We start from the raw sequence: 24,413 nt of genomic DNA on the forward strand, positions 1-24,413 counted from the left end.
ACACCTCTCCCATCCCGAGCGGGTTCTCCCACCACACTTTACTTGGTGTTCCCTTCTCTATCTGAAATGCCTTTTCCTCCAGCATGTGAGGCCAGCTTCCGAGCCATGGAGCAAATCTAGTACTTATTTCTGCTATTCTTGGGTGTTAGTCTCCCATTCTGTTGTTTTATATTCCACAAATGAGTGCAATTCTTCTATGTCTGTCTCTCTCTTTCTGGCTCATTTCACTTAGCATAATACTTTCTATGTTGATCCACTTATATGCAAAGTTAAGCTGTCTTTTCTGACAGTTGCATAGTATTCCATTGTGTAGATGTACCAAAGTTTCTTTAACCAGTCATCTGTTCTCGGGCACTCAGGTTTTTTCCAGATTTTGGCTATTGTAAACAGTGCTGCAATGAACATACAAGTGCAGATGTCCTTTCGACTATACCTTTTTGCCTCTCCGGGATATATTCCCAGAAGTGGTATTGCTGGGTCAAATGGGAGCTCAATTTCTAATTTTTTGAGGAGTGACCATATTGTTTTCCAGAAGGGTTAAACCAGTCAGCATTCCCACCAGCAGTGTAGGAGGGTCCCTTTCTCCCCATATCCATGCCAACAGCAGTTGCTGGACATTTCTTACTGATCAAGGGATATGTATATTTGAAATAACTCACACTCCTGAAAATATATGCACCTAATAAGGCACCAACAAGATCCTAAAATAAAAAAATACACTCTGCTACCTCTTAGTAAATCAACTAGACCAAAGCTCTACAAAGAAATACTTATTTTGAACGAAGACGCAGGAGAGAGACATTTAGTAGGTTGCATTTATATACATACAAATGCACATGAGACACCCTAGAGCAATTGCTGGGACACAAAACACACCAACACAAAGTCCAGAGCGTAGAATTCAATTCAACTATCTTCTCAGACTGTGATGTGCTGAAAGCAGAAGTTAATCACAAACAGAAATGGAGAAACAACTCAAACACCTGGAAATTAAATACCAAATTGCTGAATAACCAGTGGGTGAGAAAGAAAGTCAAAGAGGAAGCTAAAAGATTCATGGGAATGAATGAGAATGAGGACACTACCAACCAGAAATTGGGGAACAAGCCTGATGGCAGCGGTGCAGCACCAAGTGCCATGGGACGGCAGCAACCAGCACTCTGAACAGCCAACGGGGCCACAAAACTTCTGCATGAGTAAACGTGGATGTCCCCTGGATATTCTGGCTCAGGGAGAGTGCCATTAAACAAAACCTGCTGGTCAATGGCCATGGAGTGCCGGCCTGGAGTGGGCACATGAGGATGGCTGCGGTTCAAACTCCAGCTGACGAAGGTCCTGCAGCTCTCGGCGCCATGGGCAGCAGCAGAGTTTTGAGGGGTCTGAACAGGGCTCTTCAGGTCTAACTTGGCACCACTGTGGAGTGCAGGTATTGAGGCCCTGGAGTTAAGAAGGTGCTCCGGGTCCCCACACTGGGGCCCCAGCAATTCGCCACCGGTAGAGCAGCTCCACTGCTATTTCCTCCCGGGTCCAGCCCACGCCACCTGCAGCATACACTGGAGAAAAATATCCCTGAGCATCAACTGTCTGGAGACCAAAGATAAGGGCGTGTGCACGCTGGTCAAGTTTTGCTGGACTAGTGGCTGTAGCCGCCCAGAGTGTCCAAGTTATGTATTATAGCAGTCCTGGACCCGGCTCTGGTCCCTACCTCTTTCATTGCTGCTGTAGCTACTGGAGCTCAGGGGGACACAGCACTGCCAGCAGGTCATTCTGGACCCGCAAAGTGAGTGCATCAGCAGCCTGATGGTACCCTCAGGCTTACTGACACCTAATTGCCACAATACCTCTGGCCGGACTCCAACAACTCAGAACCAAGCTTCCTGAGAAATTAAATCACCAAAATTTTATATGTTTGATATGAGGGAACCATGCCCACAAACCATCTCCAGCTCAGCCACACAGACTCATTTACTGGCCATGCTTCAAAGTCCCATTAAAAAAAAGTCTCAAAAGAGATCAGAAGCTGCGGGAGAAAGGGACTCTCATTCATTGTTTGTGGGAATGCCAACTGGTCCAGCCTTTTTGGAAAACAATATAGATATTCCTCCAAAAACTAGAAATTGAGCTCCTATATGACCCAGCAATACCACTTCTGGAAATATTTCCTGGAGATGCAAAAAAAAAAAAACCAACCATGGTAGAAATGACATTTGCACTTGTATATTTATTGCAGCACTGTTAACAATAGCCAGAATCTGGGGGAAAAAAACAACCGAGTGCCCAAGAACAGATGACTAGTTAAAGAAACATTGGTACAGCTACACAATGGAATACTATGCAGCTGTTAGAAAACATGAAATCATGATGTAATTTGCATATAAATGGATGAACATGGAGAGTATCATGCTAAGTGAAAAGAGTCAGAAAGAGACATAGAATGACTGCACTCACTTATGGAATATAAAATAAGATAATAGGAGACTAACACCTAAGGACAGTAGAGATAAGGGCCAAGAGGATTCTCCAAGGTTTGGAAGCCGGTCTCATGTGCTGGGGAGGAAAGGCAGTTGGGATGGAAACGGGACCACTAAGTCAATGATGGTTGGAGGGATCGCTCAGAATGGGAAGTGTGTGCTGAAAGTGGACTAAGGACCAAACTAAGGCCTCCTAGTACCTGTATTGCAAACCATAATGTCCTAAAGTAGAGAGTAAAAAAGAAGGTGCCTGCCACAGAAGAGGGGGTGGGATGGGGTGGGGGTGGTGGGAGGGATACTGGGAACACTGGTGGTGGAAAATGCGCACTGGTGGAGGGATGGGTGTTCTATCATTGTATGACTGAAACTTAATCATGAAAGTTTGTAACTATCTCACAGTGATATAATTTAGAGAGAGAGAGAGATCAGAAGCTGCAATTAATCTCAGACATGCACAAGGCTGTACAAAACGGGTACAGAGGAGTGGGACAGGTCACTGGTGCCCACCCAAGCAGAGCCCCCCTGATAGCCACTTGCTCCCACAATCCAATATCGCCGCCATACTCCCAGCCATACTTCACTGTCCTGGGACAGTGGGTTAATATATCACTGAGATATTAACCTGCTGAAAATTCGGGTATGGGGGTTTGTGACTGAAATCTCCAGATTCAAGGTCAGATTGGGCTACCTCCCCTCACCTCCCTGCACATCTGGAAGCCCTTTCAGTCATGTCTACAAGTCAAAGCCACCAGATAGTTGTAAACTATAAGGCACAAAAGGGGAGGGGAAGAGAGTGAGGAGAGAGAGAGAGAGAGAAGGAAGGAGAAAAGAAAGAAAGAAAGAAAGAAAGAAAGAAAGAAAGAAAGAAAGAAAGAAAGAAAGAAAGAAAGAAAGAAAGGAAGGAAGGAAGGAAGGAAGGAAGGAAGGAAGGAAGGAAGGAAGGAAGGAAGGAAGGAAGGAAGGGAGAGAGAGAGAAAGAAAGAAAGAAAGAAAGAAAGAAAGAAAGAAAGAAAGAAAGAAAGAAAGAAAGAAAGAAAGAAAGAAAGAAAGAAAGAAAGAAAGAAAGAAAGAAAGAAAGAAAGAAAGAAAGAAAGAAAGAAGGAAGCCTGCCATAGAGGCAGAGGGGAGTGGGGAGTGGGGGTTCAGGGGTGGGAAGAGGGCCTGGGAAGGAAACTGGATATTGGTGGTGGAAATAAACATTGGTGAAAAGAAGAATATTGGAACACTATACAAACATCATGAAATCCAATCATGAATAGCTTTGTAATGATCTACTTCATGGTGATTCAATTAAAAAAAAAAGGAAAGAAAAAATTTGTGGAACAAAGCAAAAGCAGTCTTAGAGGAAAGTTCTTAGGTATGCAAGCATTCATCAGGAAGGAAGAAAGGGCTTACATAAATGACTTGATGGCAGAACTTAAGAAACTGGAAAACGACCAGCAAAAGGAGCCCAAAGCAGGTAGGGGAAGGAAATGATAAAAGAGAAATAAATAAACTGGAATATATTTTTTAAAAGTCCCAAGGATAAATAAGACCAACAGCTGATACTTCAAAAAATAAACAAATCAATAAACCACTAGCAAGACTCACAAAGCAGTAGAGGGAACCCTAATACACCAAATGAAAAAAGAAATATGTGGGAGTGTCATGTGAATACCACAAGAATTCAAAGGATCATCAAAGATTACTCTGAGAATCTTTATGTCCAAAATGAGAGAACCCAGAAGATAAATTCTTAGACTCCCATAACCTCCCAAGGCTGAACCAAGAAAATATAGAGTATCTGAACAGATCTATCACTTTCAAAGTAGTCAAAATGATGATCAAAAGCCTACCACCCCCCCAAAAAAACCCTGGCCCAGATGAATTTGCTATTGAGTTCTTTCAAACCTTTAAAGAAGACATACTGCCAATCCTTTTCGGACTCTTCCAGGAAACTCAAGAAACAGAAACACTCCCAAACAGTTTCTATTAAGCACATATCACCCTGATACCAAAAGCAGACAGAGGCACCACCAAAAAAGAGAGTTACTCTTTTTTGATATCAAAAAACTTTGATACATCATGACCAAATGAGATTCATCCTGGGATGCAAGAAGGGTTTAACATATGCAAGCCAATCAACATAATACACAATATAAAGAAAATAAAAATATAAAATCATAAGATCATATCATATATACAGATAAAACATTTGACAATTTCTAGCACCCACTCATAAAAAGAACTCTCAACAAAATAACAAAATGAAAACTGAAGAAACGTTCTTCAACACAGTCAAAGTCATTTACTACAAGTCCACAGCAAACATTATATTCAGTGAGGAAAAACTAGAAGCCTTCTTTCTAAGATCAGGTACAAAAAAGGTTGCTCACTTTTACCACTTCTATATAATATAGTTCTTAAGTACTTGCCATAATAGGCAAGAAAAAGTTATCAAGGGCATCCAGATTTGAAAGGAAGAAGGCAAGCTCTCACTATTTGAAAATTAAATGATACTATATTTAGAAAATCCTAAAGACTAAAAAAAGCTCCTAGAACAAGAGTTATATAATAAAGTAGTAGGCTACAAAATCAATATGTAAAAGCCCATGGCTTTTCTATATGAAAATAATAAAAAAGGAGAGAGAGAGATTTAAAAAAACCAATTTCACTCACAACTGTGCCTCAAAAAAATCTAGTACCTGGGAATCAGTTTAACTAAAGATATGAAAAACTCCTAGGAAAAAAGCTACTATGTCAAAAAATAAGAAAGAAAAGGACTAAATGGAAACACATTCACTGCTAATGTATTGGGAGCAGTGATATCATCGAAATGGCAATATTCCCCCGAAGCATTGTACAGATTCAATACAGTCTTTATAAAGATACTCGTGACATTCTTTCAAAGAAAAGATCAAACATTCATGAAATTTATATGGAATAATAATATGCGCCCCCTCCAGTCCCCTATTAGCTAAAGTAATCCTTGGGGAAAAGAAGATGGGAGTCATCACTTTCCCAAGCTTTAAATGCATACAATGCATACTGTACTACAATGCATAATAATTAAAACAGCACAGTACTGGAAGACAGATCCTTGGGTCAATGTAACAGAGTATTCAAATTCTTATTTAAAAATATCCCTTTAAAGGCCAGTGATGTGACTGGAGAAGTAGAGCACAAGCCTAGCATGTGCTAGGCCTTGACTTGAATCCCAGATTCTTTCCCACCTCTGACTCTAAATGTAGCTTGATGAATTCTGGGCATCACTGGGCCTAAACACTTAGCATCACCATGAGGGGCTAGGGTCCCCTTGAAAACTGCTGGCATAAAAAAAATTTATAAAGGGAGAAAGAAATGTTCTCAGGTTCTTAAGTTAGCATTATGTATGAAAAGTCAGAAAATACTAGAAAATAAACATATTGAAAATAGTTTTAATTAAAATTTTCTCTTTTCATTAGTTTCTATCTGCTCCTGTATAATTTATATAATTCTAAGTTTTTGAAATAATCTTCCTTAATGAAATGTAAAAATAAAACCAAAAATTATTACTCTTAAAGCAAAAACAAATTTAACATTTCTGCAATCAGTAATTCTAGAAACAATAAAGAGAATATAGTATTTCAAGCAGTAAGCTGTATTGTACTAAAGTATGCAATACAGTATTTATAATCAACCTGTTTCATAAAACAATTCTTACTCTAAATGATAGGCTATTTTATCAAAATGCTATTAATACGTGGAATTTTAGCATGGAATAGTACAGAATGATGAATAATGCTTTGTTGTGTTTGTCAAATTAGCATTTATTTCAGAGAATAAAAGAGTTTTTTTATTCAGCTAAAGTTAAAGAAAAACTGAAAAAGTAATTTTTAGAAAATTATGAATAATAGTCCCATTAAGTCTCCAGCTAACTGAGAAAATTGCAAATGTGTATTTACTAGAAAAAAAAAGAAAACTCTGTGATAATCAATTCCTTTTGGTAAGTGGTTTACAAAAACTATGAACATGCTTGACTATTACATTAAATCAGAATTTTATCATGTTATGTAAAGGTGACTAAAAGTTTCCATAGCCTTCTACAAAAAACATAACCATTACGCTGAAGGCAGTCCCCTCACTGATTATCATTCCTATACCTATTTTATTTTCTTCTAAGAAACTGTTCATAATTAAGTGAATTAAATATATTAATATTTACATGCAACAAAACTCCCTTCAAAACCTTTTAACAACATGAATTGTAAACAAACTCAAGATAAATGTAAGCAGAGATATTCTTATTTCTAGTGGCTTGATAAAAAAAGCAAAAAATGTTCCCATTCTCTCCACTTACCCAAGAGTTGTGCAATGATATAAAGGGCTTGTCCCCAAAGAAACAGCTTTCCATCTCGGCCACAGTTGCTAGGAAACCGCTTTTGACTCCCAGGCTTTCTTTTTTCATATTCTACAAAGTCTGCTGGTACGTAGTAGTACTTTGGTATGACAGGATAACCTATGAAGTTTTAAAATACAATTTTTTAAAGTATTACAAATCAGTGTCATTCCCCCTCCCTCTCCATTCACATTTTCCCTTCGGAAAATATTGATTAGAAGGCAGAGAGAGAAAAGTTGTATAGAAGATACTGAAAAGTAGGTATTCTGACTCAGAAATCACCAATGGAAAAATATCACTTTTGTATCACTTGTCATCCCATTGGTCATTGCTTTGCTCAAGTGGGCACCAGTAACATCTCCATTCATCCCTGTAGTGTGCTAGTATGGCCCAATGGCATCTACTCACTCCAAGAACATGAAGAGCATAAAACCGTTCATTCAGGATCTTGACAAAGAAGTCTGACCATCTGGTAGATAGGCAGGCAGGCAGGCGTTCTTTACATTCCTTGGAATCCAGTTGGTAACAGCTCTAGTCCAGTGGTCATCTCCAAATCACATTACATGTCTGGCCCATCTGATTTTCAATGCTGTGGCCAACAAGACAGTGTCCCTGATCCTCGATTGTCAACAGAGGTCGGAACTCCAGATTTCTTCTCTCACTTGAGTGAAACGTGATACTCCAAGCATAGCTCTTTCAATTCCTCCTTAGGAGACCAGAATAGCATTCTCATCCTGTTTTCCTAGGACCTAGGTCTCTGAGGCGTATGTTAGTGCAGGAAGAATGTTGGAGTCCAAAAGATGTGCCCAGAGCCAAAGATTCTTCGTCCTCTTAACAACTTCTTTGATGCTCTTGAAGGCGTTCTATGCTGCTCTCTTCCTACTGCACAGCTTATGTGCCAAGTCATTTGTCATGTTGAGTTCTTGACCTAGGTACACATAACTGCTGCATTCGGAGATGTTCATTCCATAGAGAACAAATGAAACTCATCCATTTCTCATGAACATTGTCTTCGTGAGATTCAGCTGCAGTCTGAACTTTCCACACTCAAAGTCGAAGTCGGCCAGCATTCATCCTGCTTGGTTAATGTTTGGTGTTATTAGAACAATGTCATCAGTGAAGTGGAGGTAATGTAGTTGCCGACAGTCTATCTTCACTCCCATTCCTTCCCGTTCCAGTCATCATATGATGTTCTCAAGGGTGGTACTGAAGAGTTTCGGTGAAATGGTATTGCCCTGCCGAACCCTTCTCTTTACGACGATGATCACTTCCTTGTAGAATGGTGAGATCCTGGTGGTAAATCTGTAATACAGCTCACGAAGGATCCTGATATACTGAGTGTGAACGCCCTGTTTTGTTAAGGCTTCTATGACTGCTTCAGTCTCAACAGAATCAAAGGCCTTCATTAAATCGATGAATGTTAGACAGAGCAGCATCTTGAACTCTCGTGAAACCTCAATGAGCTTGGTCACCATGTGGATATGGTTGATTGTGCTGAATCCTTTTCAGACCCCAGCTTGCTCTCATGGTTATCCTTTGTCTAGTGTCTGCCAATTCTGATCAGGATGACTCGAGTGAACAACTTGTAGACGACAGGTAACAGATATGGTGATAGCTACTGATGTTGTGGATATCTCCCTTGTACAACAGAACGGTCTTGCTGGTTTTCCATTGGGATGGAAACTTGCATTCAGACAGGTAGTGTGTGAAGAGCTGAGCCATTATATTGCTTCTTTACTGATGAAATGGTGTTTTGGATTTTGGAAGGGAGAATGCTGGGAATGACATATCCATCTTGTGGAATTTAGTATGTGGCAGGCGGACATGGCTATCGAAGAGATCTAGTAGAAGTCATGGCTGTGAACTAAGCAAAAGCCCCACGCTGGCCGACGCGGCGTGGCGTACACCATACTATGAGGCGCAGGAAGGGGGATGAGGGGGAAAAAGAAAAAAAAAAAAGAAAAGGAAAAAGAAAAAAAAGAGAGAGAGAGAGAGAGAGAGAGTTATGTACTTGTAGCAGTGGGGCTACATATCTCTTCATTTCCAGCAATGAAAAACTAATTATCAAATGTAGTAGGTCTGTCTCTCTTGGTTGGAAACTCCAACAACTATAGTGAGTTTTGTGTTGAATTATGGAATGTAATCAAGGTAAAGAAAAAATGAAGTGAAATTCATTAGTTATACAGTAGTGGGTAGGGGGTGGGGGCGGGGGGTATACTGGGGTTTCTGGTGGTGGAATATGGGCACTGGTGAAGGGATGGGTGTTTGAATATTGTATAACTGACATATAAACCTGAGAACTTTGTAACTTTCCACATGGTGATTTAATAAAAATTAAAAAAAATAATAAATAAATAAATAAAAAATATTAAAAAAAAATAGTAGAAGTCATGGATAACCTTTTCCATTGCCCTTCTGGAAGATGTGATAGATCCATCAGGACATTGGAGGGCAGTCATCTTGGTCTTATAGTTGGCGAAGGACAAGCAGACATTGTGAATACTTTTCCCAGCTTCTACCGCTTCGGCCAACACTGCTGGTTGTCTCTCTTTGAGGTCTTCCTTTATCACTTCTCTGCACAGCTTTGTGAGCTTGGATGTTAGCTTGTGATTGCCTGAGGCTTGCGCCAAACCACGTTGGCGAATGAGCTCATGAGTTTCCAGAGAGGCATCTTGTGGATTTCTCTCTCAGCGTTCCTTGCACAATCATGGAGGTGCTGAACCAGTCTATCGTATTCCTCGTTGATGTTGTCAATGATGGCATCGCCTCATATTGCTGCAATAGTGCTAAAGAGTTGGTGATTGTTCTGGGAGTTCTCTTCTTAAACTTTGCAGCCCTTTCTTCCTGCTCCGTGAAGTAGAATTTTGCACAAAGGAGATGTAGTCTGATCATGTTTCAAATTTTGGGACAATAGCAACATCAGTCAGGCAAAACCATCAATTGAATATGATGTGGTCAATTTCGTTGTGGAACTGTCCACCGGGAGACTCCCATATCTAATGTTTAGATTCGGCCTTCTAAAACTGCGAGTTACCATGCATGGTCTTGGTCAATATGATGAACTTAGACAGTCCCTCACCCTGTTCGTTCTATTCTAGGCTGTGGGTCCCCATGTGGAGTTCTTCAGGCGACCTTGATCCTATCTTGGTGTTAAAATCACTGACAATGACCTTGTAGAAGGTGTGGTCTTCTTTATAGAACTTCTCCAGCTCCATGTGGAACTTTTCAATTTCTTCTTTGTCGTAGTTGAATATTGGTGCATAAATGAAGAAGATAGAAACTGCTGGCAATAAGCCACGTCTACTCAAACGAAAGCATCTGATTTGGGTTGTTAGGCATTCAAATGAATCGATGCTCATGGCCAAGTCCATATTGACGAGGACACTGACACCACCGATGCTTCTACTGTTGCATGTTCCGAGGAACAGTTCTCCATTGTTAAAAACGATGTGATGTGATCGATGCCTTCTTGTCTCGGTCAATCCAATGACGTCGTACTTGATTTTCTGCGCTTGCACCATCAGGTCCTTGATAGATGCTTCCAATGCCAGAGTACATGCGTTAAAAGTGCAGACAGTCATTTTAGTCCTTCTTTATTTTGGCCGCCTAGTTCGGCCCTGAGAGTTTATCAGCCTCTCCTTGCTCATTCTTTCTCAATGCTGCCATACCGAGGGCTCTTCCAGTGTCAGGGGAATGAGGCCCATTTTTGTTACCGTTTTTGGCATATCGAATACGCCATGGGCAGCTTGCCAGACTCTGCCGTGTGTGTGGGATACCTTGGTAGTTTTCTGGGCTCTCCAAGAGGGATGGAGGCTTTTGGGGCGGCCTCTAATCACCCTTACAGGTGCTCTCAGTCTACCGAATGCAATCTTTTGGTCGATTGGCATGTTGAAATGGAAAAACATAAATTTAATATACTGATTTGACGGCAGTACTGTAGCACTCTCATCCCATTGTTCATCAATTTGCTTGAGTGGGCACCAGTAACATCTCCATTAACGTCTCCAAAGTGAGATTTCTTGTTACTGTTTTTGGATATCGAATACGCCACAGGAAGCTTGCCAGGCTATCTTACAATTTATCCAGCAATGTGTATGTAATATTATTTTAATAACAATATTTAATTTAATACCTTTATATAAATCAGCAAATACACAGTATGAAAATAGTTATAGAAAAAAATTTTTGATTGAATTGTTTGTGGAATCTTTACAAATGAGCTATTGTATAACCTTAAATAAGGAATTATAACCCTAAGCCATTGCTTAGAACAGAGAACTCCCCATTTTAAATAGTAAATCCACTCATTTTAATATCATTGAAGAGAAAAAAACCTCTATCTTCCCCTGTGACCAACTTATTCAGAAATATTCTTGATAGAAATTAAAAAATATTTGAATACTATAATCTTTGGGAATGATATAGGGAGGGGTAAACAACATCATGACACAGAGCTACAGAGCTACAGAAGAGATTTTTATAGTATTGATCCATAGAGAACCTGATTTTCCTAATAAAATTGTACAGATTTCCATAAAAAAATTGCTCTGTCTTCAAACATCAATTGGTAGGAATACTTTTAAAATAAGTGAAAACATCTATAATACAAAGAAAATGATTTGAATACTATTCTCTGAATATAATAAAGTATGCCTCATTAAACTACCACATCAATGAATCAATAATGTTGCACTGAGTACTAAAAAATCTTATTTAAAGTATCTCAAATATTATATTCATTTTAACATTTACTACATCATATATCAGATCAGAGAAGTGATTATATATATGTTTTTATATATAACTTAATTAAAAATTTTATTTGGAATTGAATGTTCTTCAATAAATATTTCATTATTTTCATTTTATAAAATATTTTAAAGGGTGAGCCCATAGTATTAAGTATTCTATTATAAGACACAAGTAGAAAATCCTAATGAATATGATAAACTTTATATGATAAGGGAATTAGGGCTCAGTACTGGATTTCTATATACATTATATCTCTAATACCATCATTTTTTACAAATACATCATAACTTTTAATTCCCAGATCAATGTCTTCAAAGCTATCCACTCATAACATTACATTCTTATTTGATAAATATTTCGAACACCCATGATATCTGAACTTCTCCTTTGACATTCCTCTGAGAAATAGTCTTCTAGCGATATGGTAAATCACTATTTACGGTCCCTTCTGTTTTTTATATGAAACTCTTAAGACTGGATCTTTTTCCTAAAAGAGATAGTGATAATTCTAAAATGTTCAATCAACCCTTACAGGAATACATTTTAGCACTGCAGACATTAAAAACACATAAAAGTTCTCAAAGCAAACTTGAAACAGGAAGTCAGAATGTTCTTGGCAATGGCAGTACATTTAGGGTAAGGCAAAGCTTTTCCAAATTTCCCTCCGAAGGGGCAGGATCCATCTGAACATAGCATTTCTGGCCACTCAGAGAAAAATTTAGTCACTTTATATTGCTACCAAAGTATATGAAGTGAAAGAATTATGCAGGATCAGCATGAAGAAACTTCTTATCAGGCAAACAATTTGAAATTACTATAGCCATGACGACCTAAATTTATCTTTATCCATATCTTGCCAAATTTTTTAATAAAAACAAACATAATAAATATCAAAGAGATGTCTCAAATGGCTGGAGCATAGTTTCTGTATGTGGTACTCTCAGATTTTATCTCCAAGATTTCATGGTTCCCCAAGTACCATCAGGGCGCTGAGAAAGTCCTCAACATAATAATAATTTGATTTGTTCTTTTCTAGCTCATTTGAGGCCCTATTTTCAAAAAATTTAACACAAATAAGTGTTTTAAAGGGAATAATTTAAACATCCCAAAGTAAGACTAAGAAAATATTAAAGGGAGAATTTCTTAGTGGAACAAGGTACAATTTATACCTTCCATAGTCTGATGAAGTACTGGAGCTAGAAGATCCTGATATTCCTTTACTTGCTGTGGATTACCTCTAAAAACTCCTGAAATGTAAAGCATGAATTCCAACATTAGCTGAGCTTAAAAAGCACCACAGAAATTTTACTTGAAACATTTATTATTCTGGTTATGATTATTTGGACAATTTTTTGTATAAGTAATAAATATAAAGTTTCAAAGGTAATTCAAATGTACATATTCATTGTTCATTGAGCATTATACACAATACCATATATATGGAATTAATTAATATTCCTATCAATGAATGACTAGATTAAACAATAGTAGTTTACATACTCAATGGAATACTACCCAACAATTAAAACTATGGGGTTTGCAGCACTATTCATAATAGCCAGAAACTGGAAACTACCCAAATGACTGAGAACAGATACAGATAAATGAATAAACAGATAAAGAAGCTACAGTATATCTACACAATGGAATACTATACAGCTATTAAGAAAATGGATGGACCTAGAATGTCATGCTGAGTGAAATGAATCAGAAGGAGGGGGTCAGATTATAATAACAGCATTTATTTGTTGTATAAAAAAAGTATGAAACTAATATCCAAGGCCATGGAAAATGGGTCAGGAGGACTGATCAATGACTAGAAAGCACCACAAGAGTGTGTGGGGGGGGGTAGAGGGTAGTTAAAATAGAGGAAGATCCATTCTGAAAACATTAATTGAAAATGAACACTGTAGACAGGAATTGAATGTTGAAAGTAGATATAAGGATATTCATAACAACCTTCCATCATCTTTTTGCAAACCATAATGCCTAAAATTAGAGGAAGAGAAGGGAGGGAGAGAGAGAGAAAGAGAAAGAGTGAGAGTGAGTGTGTGTGTGTGTGTGTGTGAGAGAGAGAGAGAGAGAGAGAGAGAGAGAGAGAGAGAGAGAGAGAGAGAGGTGCCTACCATAGAGGCCGGTGGGCACGGGGCCTTGGAGAGATGGAAAGGAAACTGGGGCACTGGTGCTGCGAAATTACACTGGGATGGGTGTCAGAATATTGCATGACTGAAACCCAGTCATGTGTAGCTTTGTAAATAAATAAATAAACAACTATGGAATGTGCCTTTTGAGGCAACATGGATAGAATATGGATGAGTATGCTAAGTCAAGGAATGGAGGAAATTCCTGGATGATTTCATTCATATGTGAAATATACGTATGTGTATATATATGTATATGTATATGTATATGTATATGTATATACATATATATAAAACCAAAGCAAACAAACTGATAAAAGACAACTAAAATAACTCAGATTTAGTGGGAAAGTATGGTAGTTACCAGGCAAAAAGTAGAATAGGTAAAGGAAATAAGTTTAATAATGTGGCACTAGAACTTTGGTGGTTCATGGGGTGAGATTTATACATAGAAAAATACGGTTAGAAGCTTTACTTCTGAAATATAGAGCATTGTAAATCAATATAATATGCTTTTTTATTTATTTATTTATTTTTTGAGCAACACTGACTGCTTTATTGCATGAAAAACTTACATGCATAATATGCTTTTTTAAAACAACAAAAATGTGGGTGCTATTTTTTCAGGAAATTATTGTAGAGAGTCATGTTATAAGTGGCAGTTTACAAAAACTTACAGAAAATAACTTCTAGAAAGCACCAGCATTCTTTATTTTAATGACTAAGCATCAGAAAAAGAAATGAAGGAAACCATTTTGGTTCTGTAGTCACTGGACAGTGGCTTACAGCTCTTGTTCTGCTGGTATATGGTAACGAGTTCAAATGCCCCAAGTCCATACATGCACAAAGGCCCATCCTACAGCTCTGCTCTTTGAGCCTGGCAGTCTTGCTGTCTGAAATCCCCAGCTGTATCACAAGCCAATTCTGGCTAGTCCACAGCTAGGTGTGTGACAGCAACACAGAAAGGACGGATCCCTAATGAGTAGTGTAACTGAAAGAAAAGGTATGTGGCAGCAAGGCCCTGAAGCGAAACCCCCACTGAGCAAGTTTGTATGAACATCACAACCAAAGGGCTGAGGACCTTGGTGGGCACTGCAGCCAAGTATTTAAAGACAGCAACATGATGTGCAACCCCCAGTAAGCACCCCAGATAAAAATGTGTGAGCACATTAGTCATTTGTGTGTGTAATTCCCAGTCAGAGCAGCATCAATTATAATAATGGGGGGGTCGGGAGATTAAAAACAAAGAGAAAACCATCTCTTTTGTATTAGCAACAAAGGAAAGAAATGCTTAATAAATCTAATGAACAAAATGAAAGCTCTAGGGCCAGAGAGATAGTTCAGGGGTTTGGGAGCTTGCTTTGCATACAGCCAACCAAATTTAATCCCTAGGAGCAATCCCTGAGCACAGAGAAGGGAGAAGGGGATTAAGCTTATGGGCTCACTATCATAATAGCTGGCACTTTCAGCCACTGCACTATCTCTGAGGGCCCTGACATTTCTTGATTTTTTAGTGTAAATGTTCAGAACGTTATGGACTATTGTATTCGTGGTTACTAATCACAATTTTTTCTTGTGAATCTGAAAACATTTATGTAGTTTCTCAACAGTTCAAAAATGATTTTGAATTCTTTAAATTATTTAAAATTCACTCAGAAAAGTATTTAAAAGTGCAAAGCAGTTAGCAACATTGAAGGGCTTATGCCAGCTGAAAGAAGTCACAGTTTACTTCTGCTCTTCTTTAAACAATTTCTACCCTATAACTTAAATTTCAGAAGAAAGTATCACTTACCATCAATAATCATGTAAAGGAAAAATATAGGAAATTCACATTCAATGCCGTCAAACAGCTAAAAAGAAAATAAAATATTTTTAAATGTTACAACTAAGAGTAATTATACTTAGGATATACATAAAAGATTAGAGTAATAACAAGTTGACTGATTTTGTAAGTAGTTTAACTATATTACATTTTTTTCAGTCATGTTCAAAAATTCATTCTATCCTTCAAACAGCAGTCATCATCCATTTGATAAGTATTTAATAAGTACTTAGTAATGTCTGGCACCAATTAGATACTGGATGATAAAGACAAAAAGACAAAGAAGTTGCTGTCAAATGCTCACAGTCTCACTGGAAGGCAAGTAAATAAATAATTGTGATGTGTTGTGAAATATCTTCACAGAAGATATCGGAACACAAGAGAATGAAACACCGAGCCTGCTTGAAGGGTAAAAAAAGGATTTTAGATGAAAGGAAATGCTTTAGCTAATGCTCACTAGATTTCTCTGGGGGGATTAACTGCAGAAACTCCATATAGACAAAGCAACAATACAAACTACATATGCACGAAAGCACAATTTTTTTTTTTTTAAGAAACTATCAGAAATTCCGTATTTTTAAATGAGACAAGGAAGAAGTAACAAAAACTGGAGCCTACCAGGCAAGTCTGGCCAGTCAAACCAGGAAAAGCCTGGGAAGTCATGCTATGAGATTGCTATTTTGATTGGGAAGTGACAGGGAACTGCTGGTGAATCAATTTACTGAGCTGGATCATTGTATTTATTAGATTTACTTGCAAGATAGCAGTTTATATTTTTTGAGAGAGTCAAAGAACAAGAAATATAGACACCAACAAGAAGGCTGCTGGGAACAAATAAAAAAGATGACAGTCTAAACAAGTTTCTCAAATTCATCACTTTCAGCAATTTAGATAAAATAATCCTTGTTTCTAGAGGTTATCTAGTACATTGTAGGATATTTGGCTGCTACCATACATTCTTAACGACTGTGACACCTACCAAACTATAACAATAAAAAATGCAGATACTGTCAAATGTCCTTAGAGAGTAAAGCTATTCCAGGTTATGAACCCATTCCAGGGAGTTAATAGAAAGGGACAGACTTGAAATTTAGGAAGGCTAAATCTGCCAGTCAAGATAATATAGAGGGGGAAGTGAAACGAAAGAGCCTAAAATGACTCAGGTTTGGAGGTTGGACAGAAGGATGGGAGGTGAGCTCGAGGCAGATGTAATGAATCAGAGATAGAGATTGAGGTTAACAATGGTAACTGAAGCTGTGATTATATGGGTAGCATAAAAAAGAATAGTATAAGGATGGAATTCAGGAGAGCAGTAAGGCCTAAGAGAAGGCCGAAGATGATAAGCCTAGAAGGCCTACTAAGAAGAACTGTGAAACAAGTAAAAAGACAATTAGGAAGCTAAGGGAATTAAAGAAAATGGAAAACCTTCCAGGGAGAGTTGAGATGCTAGAGGACCAAGGAGAGGTTTAGTGAAATATAGTAAGAAAAGCATCTGCTATGACCTAGTAGCCTAAAGACTAAGAAGTGCTGGAGAGAGGAGTTGAACTATAAATACATTACTATTAAACAAACAAGAAAACACACCAGGAATAAACCACACTCTTCAGAAGTAGGGATACAAAGAAGAGCAGATAAGAAGATAAAGTGCTAAAAAGGATAATTAAGAGGATTGTGGGGTTTGGGTGTTGTTTCTTTTTTTTTTTTTTTGCATTTATAATGATGAATATTAATGTGTTTTTGCTGAGTGAGGGGAAGCTGAATCATGTAGGGGGAACAAGACTACAGGAAGGAAAAAGTGAGAAACCTGAGGAGAAAAACATATATAAAGGTAGCCATCCTTCTTCCAGGGAAGAAAAATTACATACTAAGTGTCCCATTCAAACTACACAGGCTGAGTATACATACAGTAAGCCTTAGAGTTAAAATACCTCTGGGAGACAGGAGCGAGGGAGTTAGGAATGAATGGACAGATCCAGCGGATAAGTCCAAACAGAAATGAAGGGCTATTTAACTCTAAGTTAAAAGGAAGGAAGTGGACCTTGAGTAAGTATATGTTCGAAAAAGCAGGAAAAGCTAAGTGGATTCCCAAATTATGTCATTTAGCAGGAGTGACAAGAACTGTCAAAACAGTGCTGAATACTGAACCACAATGCATGATCTGAGTTTAGATTGGTCTCCATTCAGACTTCTTTCCTTGGTGAGACTCAGCATTATAAAGGTAATTTTGACTCAATTCAAATATAAGCACCATAAATCTGTGGAGGAATTGCATTAAAAGAAAAAGAAACATACAATGGTGTTTAAAATATAAATAGTTCTCTTGGTCCAATCTAAGGAAGAAACTTCTATGTATTTTTTTTGTGTGTGGAACAATAAAGTTTTTATTAAAACTAATTTAGAAAGATGTGAGGAGTGAGAAATTTAAAAGTACATGTTTGAGAGAGAACACTGCTTCTCGAGGGTGGAAATAAGCAAGCAAAGAAACATAGAGACAAGCATGTTCAAGGCAGAACACGGCCTTGAAGACTAAAGCCAAAACTGCTATAAATTTTTTAAAATACACATAATAAAATGACTCCTAATGCATTCATCCAAGTGATAGTCATCTGAACTGCAGCACTGTTGATACCTTGTCTAATTGACCTGTAAAATTAAGCGTATATTAAAGTTTAAAAGAAGTATTTAACTGCCAAACAAATTTTAGGTACGATGCTACCTACACAGTTTTTAAATACAGATTCATGGCTTTCCCTATATTTAGTGAGTCAAAGTTATGAGCATGCTTTGTTTAAAACAGCTTAAAACAGTTTAACAGTTTTCAAACTATCTCAGGGCAATATAGATGATTTACTTACTTTTGGGAAATACTGATAGTTTTCTGGAAAGATTTAAAATAATTTGTATCATCTAAATATCATGGCATATATATTTGTATTTCAAATACTAAACATTTTAAACTAAATATTAAGAGAACTATGATTTATAATGAATTATCTATGTGAAACAAAAGAGAAATATTTGCTTCATAGACTGAACATGGCTGACAAATATATACTTTTAAGACAAGCAACATGGATCAGGCAAGCAAAGTTCTGAATGTGCAAAACAAAAATTATTCAGGTAATGACTCAATATGGCCAAAATATGAACAAATAGGCCTCACTAGTAGGAAGATCTAAAAGGACATGAGTATTGCCAAACACTTTCTAAGCACTTATAGGTATATTAACAGATTTAATTATCCCATAAACCTCTGCAACAGGACCAATAACAGAGGTACTAAAATAATTTTCCTGTAAAGAATATTAAACAGATTGTTAATTAACTTGCCCAAGGCTAGAAAGGGATTAAGTGGCAGAGACAGAACTCAAACACATTTACTTCCTTGTTTTGCTCTGCTACACAATCTAACGGGTTTTGGTACCTTAATTTCTGCTGGTTTGTAATAGCGTCTGTTGGGGTCTTCCAATGATGTTCGGTACCCATCTCTTAAAAAACGCTTAAATCCATATTTTCCCTTTAATTTTCTAACCACTTTATCAAGTGTCTGGCGAAACAGAGCTTCATCATCCAGGGCAAATGCAGGATAAGTGATACAGGGAAGCAGGGCGGCATCTGTGTTCTAGGGGAAATATGAAAAAGGAAACAAACCTGAAGTGATAAGATCAGCATAGCCCAAGAGAAATCACAGAGACAAAAAGTCAGGAAGGCTGTCTCGCTACCAGCAAGACTGCTATGCTTCAAGGGACAGCCAGCCGGCTGCTTATATGGCACAAAGAAGTGAATCTTACAGATGAAATAAAACGTTATCATCAATAACAAGTATTTTCAAGCTTCGAGACCTGTGTTTAAACTTAGAGATTAATTAAGGCAATATATAAAAATTTAAGCCAGTAATTACTCATTACAACCTACTTCCATAATAATGTGTTTCTAACAGAGAAAAACAGAAAACAATCTAAACATTTAATAAATAGATGTGTAAATTAGTGGGCATTGTAATGTATATTATAGAAATTTTATTGCTATGAAAACATGTTTATTCATAGAACTAGATTGTTAAGCATTATGAACAACAAGGGCTGGAGTGATAGCACAGCGGTAGGGCGTTCGCCTTTTGTGCGGCCGACCCGTGTTCGATTCCTCCGCCCCTCTCGGAGAGCCCGGCAAACTACCGAGAGTATCGAGCCCGAGCAGCAGAGCCTGGCAAGCTACCCGTGGCATATTGGATATGCCAAAAACAGTAACAAGAAGCCTCTCAATGAGAGATGTTACTGGTGCCCGCTCGAACAAATGCGTGAGCAACGAACGGGATGACAGTGACAGTGATGAACAACAAAATTCCAGTTTTGTAAAATAAAAAGGTCTGGTCTGGGGAACTTGCACAAGAAGGGGAACATGTGCTTCGTCTGCTAAGGAAACTGGCATGTGACAGGCTGAGTTCAAGATCCTGTACCACAAGGCTCCCTAAGCTCCAACCTGGGCCCTGACCACCTCTGCGCTGAGCATCACACTGCTGGGCCCAAGCACTAAACCATCAAGCTCGTATCATCAGGAGGAGCATCACTGGGTGTGGTCCTTTAGCATTGCTTGGTATGGCCTCTGTAGAAATATACATTATATGTGTACAAAAATATGTGCAAACCTACATGCTGGCACTCCGGCTGAATGGTGGAGTAATAAAGAGATGTATTACTTTCACTTGCTCATTTGTAGATCATGTTTTATCATATTCTCTCACATTGTTGTCATAAAAGGCTTGATTTTTTCATAACTGAATTGTTACATTTTGGGCACTTTCTAAAAACAAGGCTATGAAAATCCTAGAAAATGTTGTACTTAGGTACTATAGACATATAAAATTGTATCCAAAAGACTGATCAAATGATGAGAAAAAGAAATAATTATATTCAAAAGAATTATAAATTATTAAAAAATTACAATATGCATGGAAAAAAATCTTATGATATAGTGTTGCTACTTGCTCCCCTCATCCCACACTCACATGGACGAAAGTCTATTTCTCTATTATTTGTCAAAGACTCAAAGCAGATTTGTCAATAGTTCTGTTCACTTTCTGAACAAAATCTCTGCAGGTGATGGTGTATAGATGTAGGTGAATAGATGTAGCATCCGTATTCTCTTCTCATCTCTTCTGACAATCTTAAATATTTTAAAGAACTTTCTTATAAATGTAAACAAAAGACAATACCATTAATCACAATGCATACTAATTTATTATAAAAATATCTTACATGAGATCTTGATTCTCTGGGTAACAGTGAACACAAAGTTTGCCTATTGCGATTGTGAGCATCGAGATCCACAAATATAACTGACCAAGAACAACCCTGGAATGAGAGGGAAAAAATATTCTTAAGTTAAGGAAGAAGGACTCAGAAACTCTTAGACATTCTGGTAAAATATCTCTCAAAAGGGATTCCCATTCATTGTTGGTGGGAATGCTGATTGGTCCAGCCTTTTTTGGAAAACAATATGCACATTCCTCCAAAAACTAGAAATTGAGCTCCCATATGACCCAGTGATACCACTTCTGGGAGTATATCCCAGGGATGCAAAAAAGCACAGTAGAAATGACATCTGCACTTGCATGTTTACCGAAGCACTGTTCACAATGGCCAGAATCTGGAAAAACCTGAGTGCCCAAGAAAAGATGATTGGTTAAAGAAACTTTGGTACATCTACATAATGGAATACAATGCATCTGTTAGAAAAGACGAATCCATAAAATTTGCTTATGAGTGGATAGACATGGAGACTGTATGCTAAGTGAAAAGAGTCAGAAAGAGAGAAACAGACATAGAATGACTATACTAGTATATGGAATAAAAAATAACATAATAGGAGACTAACACCTAAGGACAGTAGAGATAAGGGTCAGGAGGATCACTCCATGGTTGGAAGCCTGCCTCATGTGCTGGAGAGATAGGCAGTTGAGATGGGGAAGGGACCACTTAGTCAATGATGGTTAGAGTGATCACTTGGGTTGGGAGATGTGTGCTGAAAGTAGACTAAGGACCAAACATGATGGCCTCTCAGTATCTGTATTGCAAATCATAATGCCCAAAAGTAGAGAGAGAGTAAGAAAGAAGGTGCCTGCCACAGAGATAGGGGGTGAGATGGGGTGAAGGTGATGGGAGGGATATTTGGGACACTAGTGGTGGAAAAATGCACATTGGTGCAGGGATGGGTATTTGATCATTTATGACTGAAACTCAATTACGAAAGCTTTGTAACTATATCTCATCGTAATTCAATAAAAAATAAATAAAATGCCTTTCAAAATATTCTAATATTGGTTGCACTGGAAAGTATTATTATAGATTTTAAGTATTTCTACAATACCATTTCTCAAAACCCTTACAATAAAAACTGATTTAATAGTTACTAAAATGATTTTATTTGTTATCAATTAAATATACTAATTATAAATACTGAAAGATGTCTGTTTCATAAAATGCAAATAATTTTTGATAAGCAATAACAAAACAAGAGAGATTGGAGTATTTGTAGGCTAGGATCTGAAATCTGGAAAACTTGAAGGGAACAAGTAGACTGATTAGAATAAAGCATCAGAAAAATAACTGGGTCTGAATCATTGAGCACCTGTGAATACACAAAATAATAAAATTTAAAAATCTCATTAGGCTGATAATTAATATAGTTAATTAAATGCCAACTCAGTTTGTTCTAAATTGAATTTTTAAAGACTATAATCAAAGTAGGATAACTTGCAAATAATGAAGTGAAATGGAAACTTTGACAATTCTTGCTATAATTTGATTAATGTAGACAGCACCTTCTATATTTTGACCATGGTTAAATGACTTTTTTTTTATCTAAAGTGACCAAAACATTTGTTCAGGCTGCTTACTCTGCCAGTCTTTAATTAATATGTGAAAAGGGAAAAATAAGCTCAAAGTGTTATCACATTTTAACAATAAAATCAAAGTTTAGCCAACTTTGTTCTTTGGCTGTCCTCAAAACATATACAAAACTTTAGGTTATACGGCCCAGGATTTATAATAAATAAAGAGAAATCTGCCAAGAATATCGATAGATTTTCCTACATAGAAGCAATTTTTTCAAAAAAGTCATCAAAGAGAAACTACATATAGAATTAATTATCACGTACTTTAAATGATCAAACACATTCATTTTGGGCCTCCTAAATTTCAAAGGAATACATGCCTTGATCAGTTTTACATAAATGAGCAATCTCTAGTCATCATCACCTTATAGATTCTGGCCTCAGCTCATTTGTCAGTATCTTGATTTCTCCAATTAACAACGGAAATATAAAAGGATGTTTTATATTTATTTGTCACTACAGAATATCTGGTTAACTCTGCATATTTTCTTTTCATTTTCCATTTCCTGTAATCATAACAACTCTGCTCTAGTATCCTGACTTCATATGAAGAACAGATTTTAAGACTGGCAGATCAAACCTATAGTCCCAAATCAACTTTCTGTGATTGTGTTCTAGTAAATACAATAGAAGATAATTCCGTGTAACCAGAATCATAAGGACTTCAGCTGCAGTGAACTAGCTACTCCAGTCTTCTAGACTATAATAGTTGGACACGGAGGCTAAAAACGCCATCAATCACCATAAGACAGTGATCATCTTTTCAATGTCAATTCAAAGTGGAATCATTTGAGGTACTTCTAGGCCTTTCTCTTCCTGCATCAATCATTTCTTTGAACCTGAGTTAATGGGCTTGCTGTCTTCAAACAGCTTTGAATAATAAACAAAACAAAACTGATTAGTATATCTACCTTAAATGATTTTGCTTTTTCTGGAAACAAAAGAAACTACAAAACTAGGAGGAGACTTTCTTCGCTGCTTCAGCAATGGGCTCTCTGGTGCCTCTCTTGGGCAAAGCTAAGGAGTATTTGTATTTATCTATTTTTTGTTTGTTTGTTTGTTTGTTTGTTGGGTCACACCCAGTGATGCTTAGGGGTTACTCCTGTTTCCTCCCTCAAGAATTACTCCTAGAGGTGCTCAGGGGACCATTTGGGATGCTGGGAATCGAACTGGGTCGGCTGCATGCAAGGCAAACACCCTACCCGCTATGCTATCACTCCAGCCCCTTTATTTATCTATTTTTAATGTCATTTAAGTCATGGTGATTTACAGTACTGTCAATGACAGAGCGTCATACACAAAATGTGTCATTACCACAACCTCCACCAGAATATCTACTTCCTTTCAGCACTATCCTGGTGTCCCCCACCTCCAACTCGCCAGCTTCACTGTGGCAAGCTCCCTACTAAAGCCCAATTCTAAGTTTCTCTTGCCTCTGAACATTTGTTATTTTCTTACTGTTTCTTTATATCCCATATTGAGAGATCATTCTATATGTCTCTACCTTTATCTTCACTCAGCATAATATTCTCTAGATACACACACATATCAGTAAATTGCATGATGTTGACTTTTTTTATAGCCAAGTTGTATACCATTGTGTGTACTTGCCATAGTTACATTAGCCAATCATTGTTCTTGGACACTTGGGTTGCACCAATGTCTTTTTTAAATAGGGATTTGGGTTCTTGAGGCAAATACCAGAATGTGGGATTGCTGTGTAATATGGATGTTCAGTTCCCAAGTTTTTGAGAAGTGTCTTAATAATTTCCCCAAAAGCTTGAGCCAGTCAACATTCCCACCAGCAGTGGATGAGGGATTCTTTTCCCCATATCCATGCCAGCACTGGTTTTTGTTTTTTGTGATGTCTGACAACATTCCTGGTATGATATGATATCTCTGTTTTGATATGCATTTTTCTGATAAGTGATGCAGAGCATGTTGTCATATACCTCTTGGCAATTTGCATGTCTTCTTT

General features: G+C 37.5%; 1 protein-coding gene across 2 annotated transcripts in view; it reads right to left on the bottom strand.

Moving 5' to 3' along the window:
• PHKB (phosphorylase kinase regulatory subunit beta) overlaps nt 1-24,413 on the bottom strand; it is a 262,109-nt gene that overhangs the window by 133,157 nt on the left and 104,539 nt on the right. For both annotated transcript variants that reach the window (XM_004600687.2, XM_055146377.1), the window contains 5 exons: nt 20,799-20,894; nt 18,968-19,165; nt 15,514-15,571; nt 12,750-12,827; nt 6,790-6,948 (listed from right to left, as the gene is read on the bottom strand). In XM_004600687.2, the coding sequence (XP_004600744.2) occupies nt 6,790-6,948; nt 12,750-12,827; nt 15,514-15,571; nt 18,968-19,165; nt 20,799-20,894 (589 nt within the window). The remainder of the gene's footprint in view (nt 1-6,789; nt 6,949-12,749; nt 12,828-15,513; nt 15,572-18,967; nt 19,166-20,798; nt 20,895-24,413) is intronic.

The sequence above is a fragment of the Sorex araneus genome, chromosome 8 (genome assembly GCF_027595985.1).
Source record: "Sorex araneus isolate mSorAra2 chromosome 8, mSorAra2.pri, whole genome shotgun sequence".
Classification (NCBI taxonomy): domain Eukaryota; kingdom Metazoa; phylum Chordata; class Mammalia; order Eulipotyphla; family Soricidae; genus Sorex; species Sorex araneus.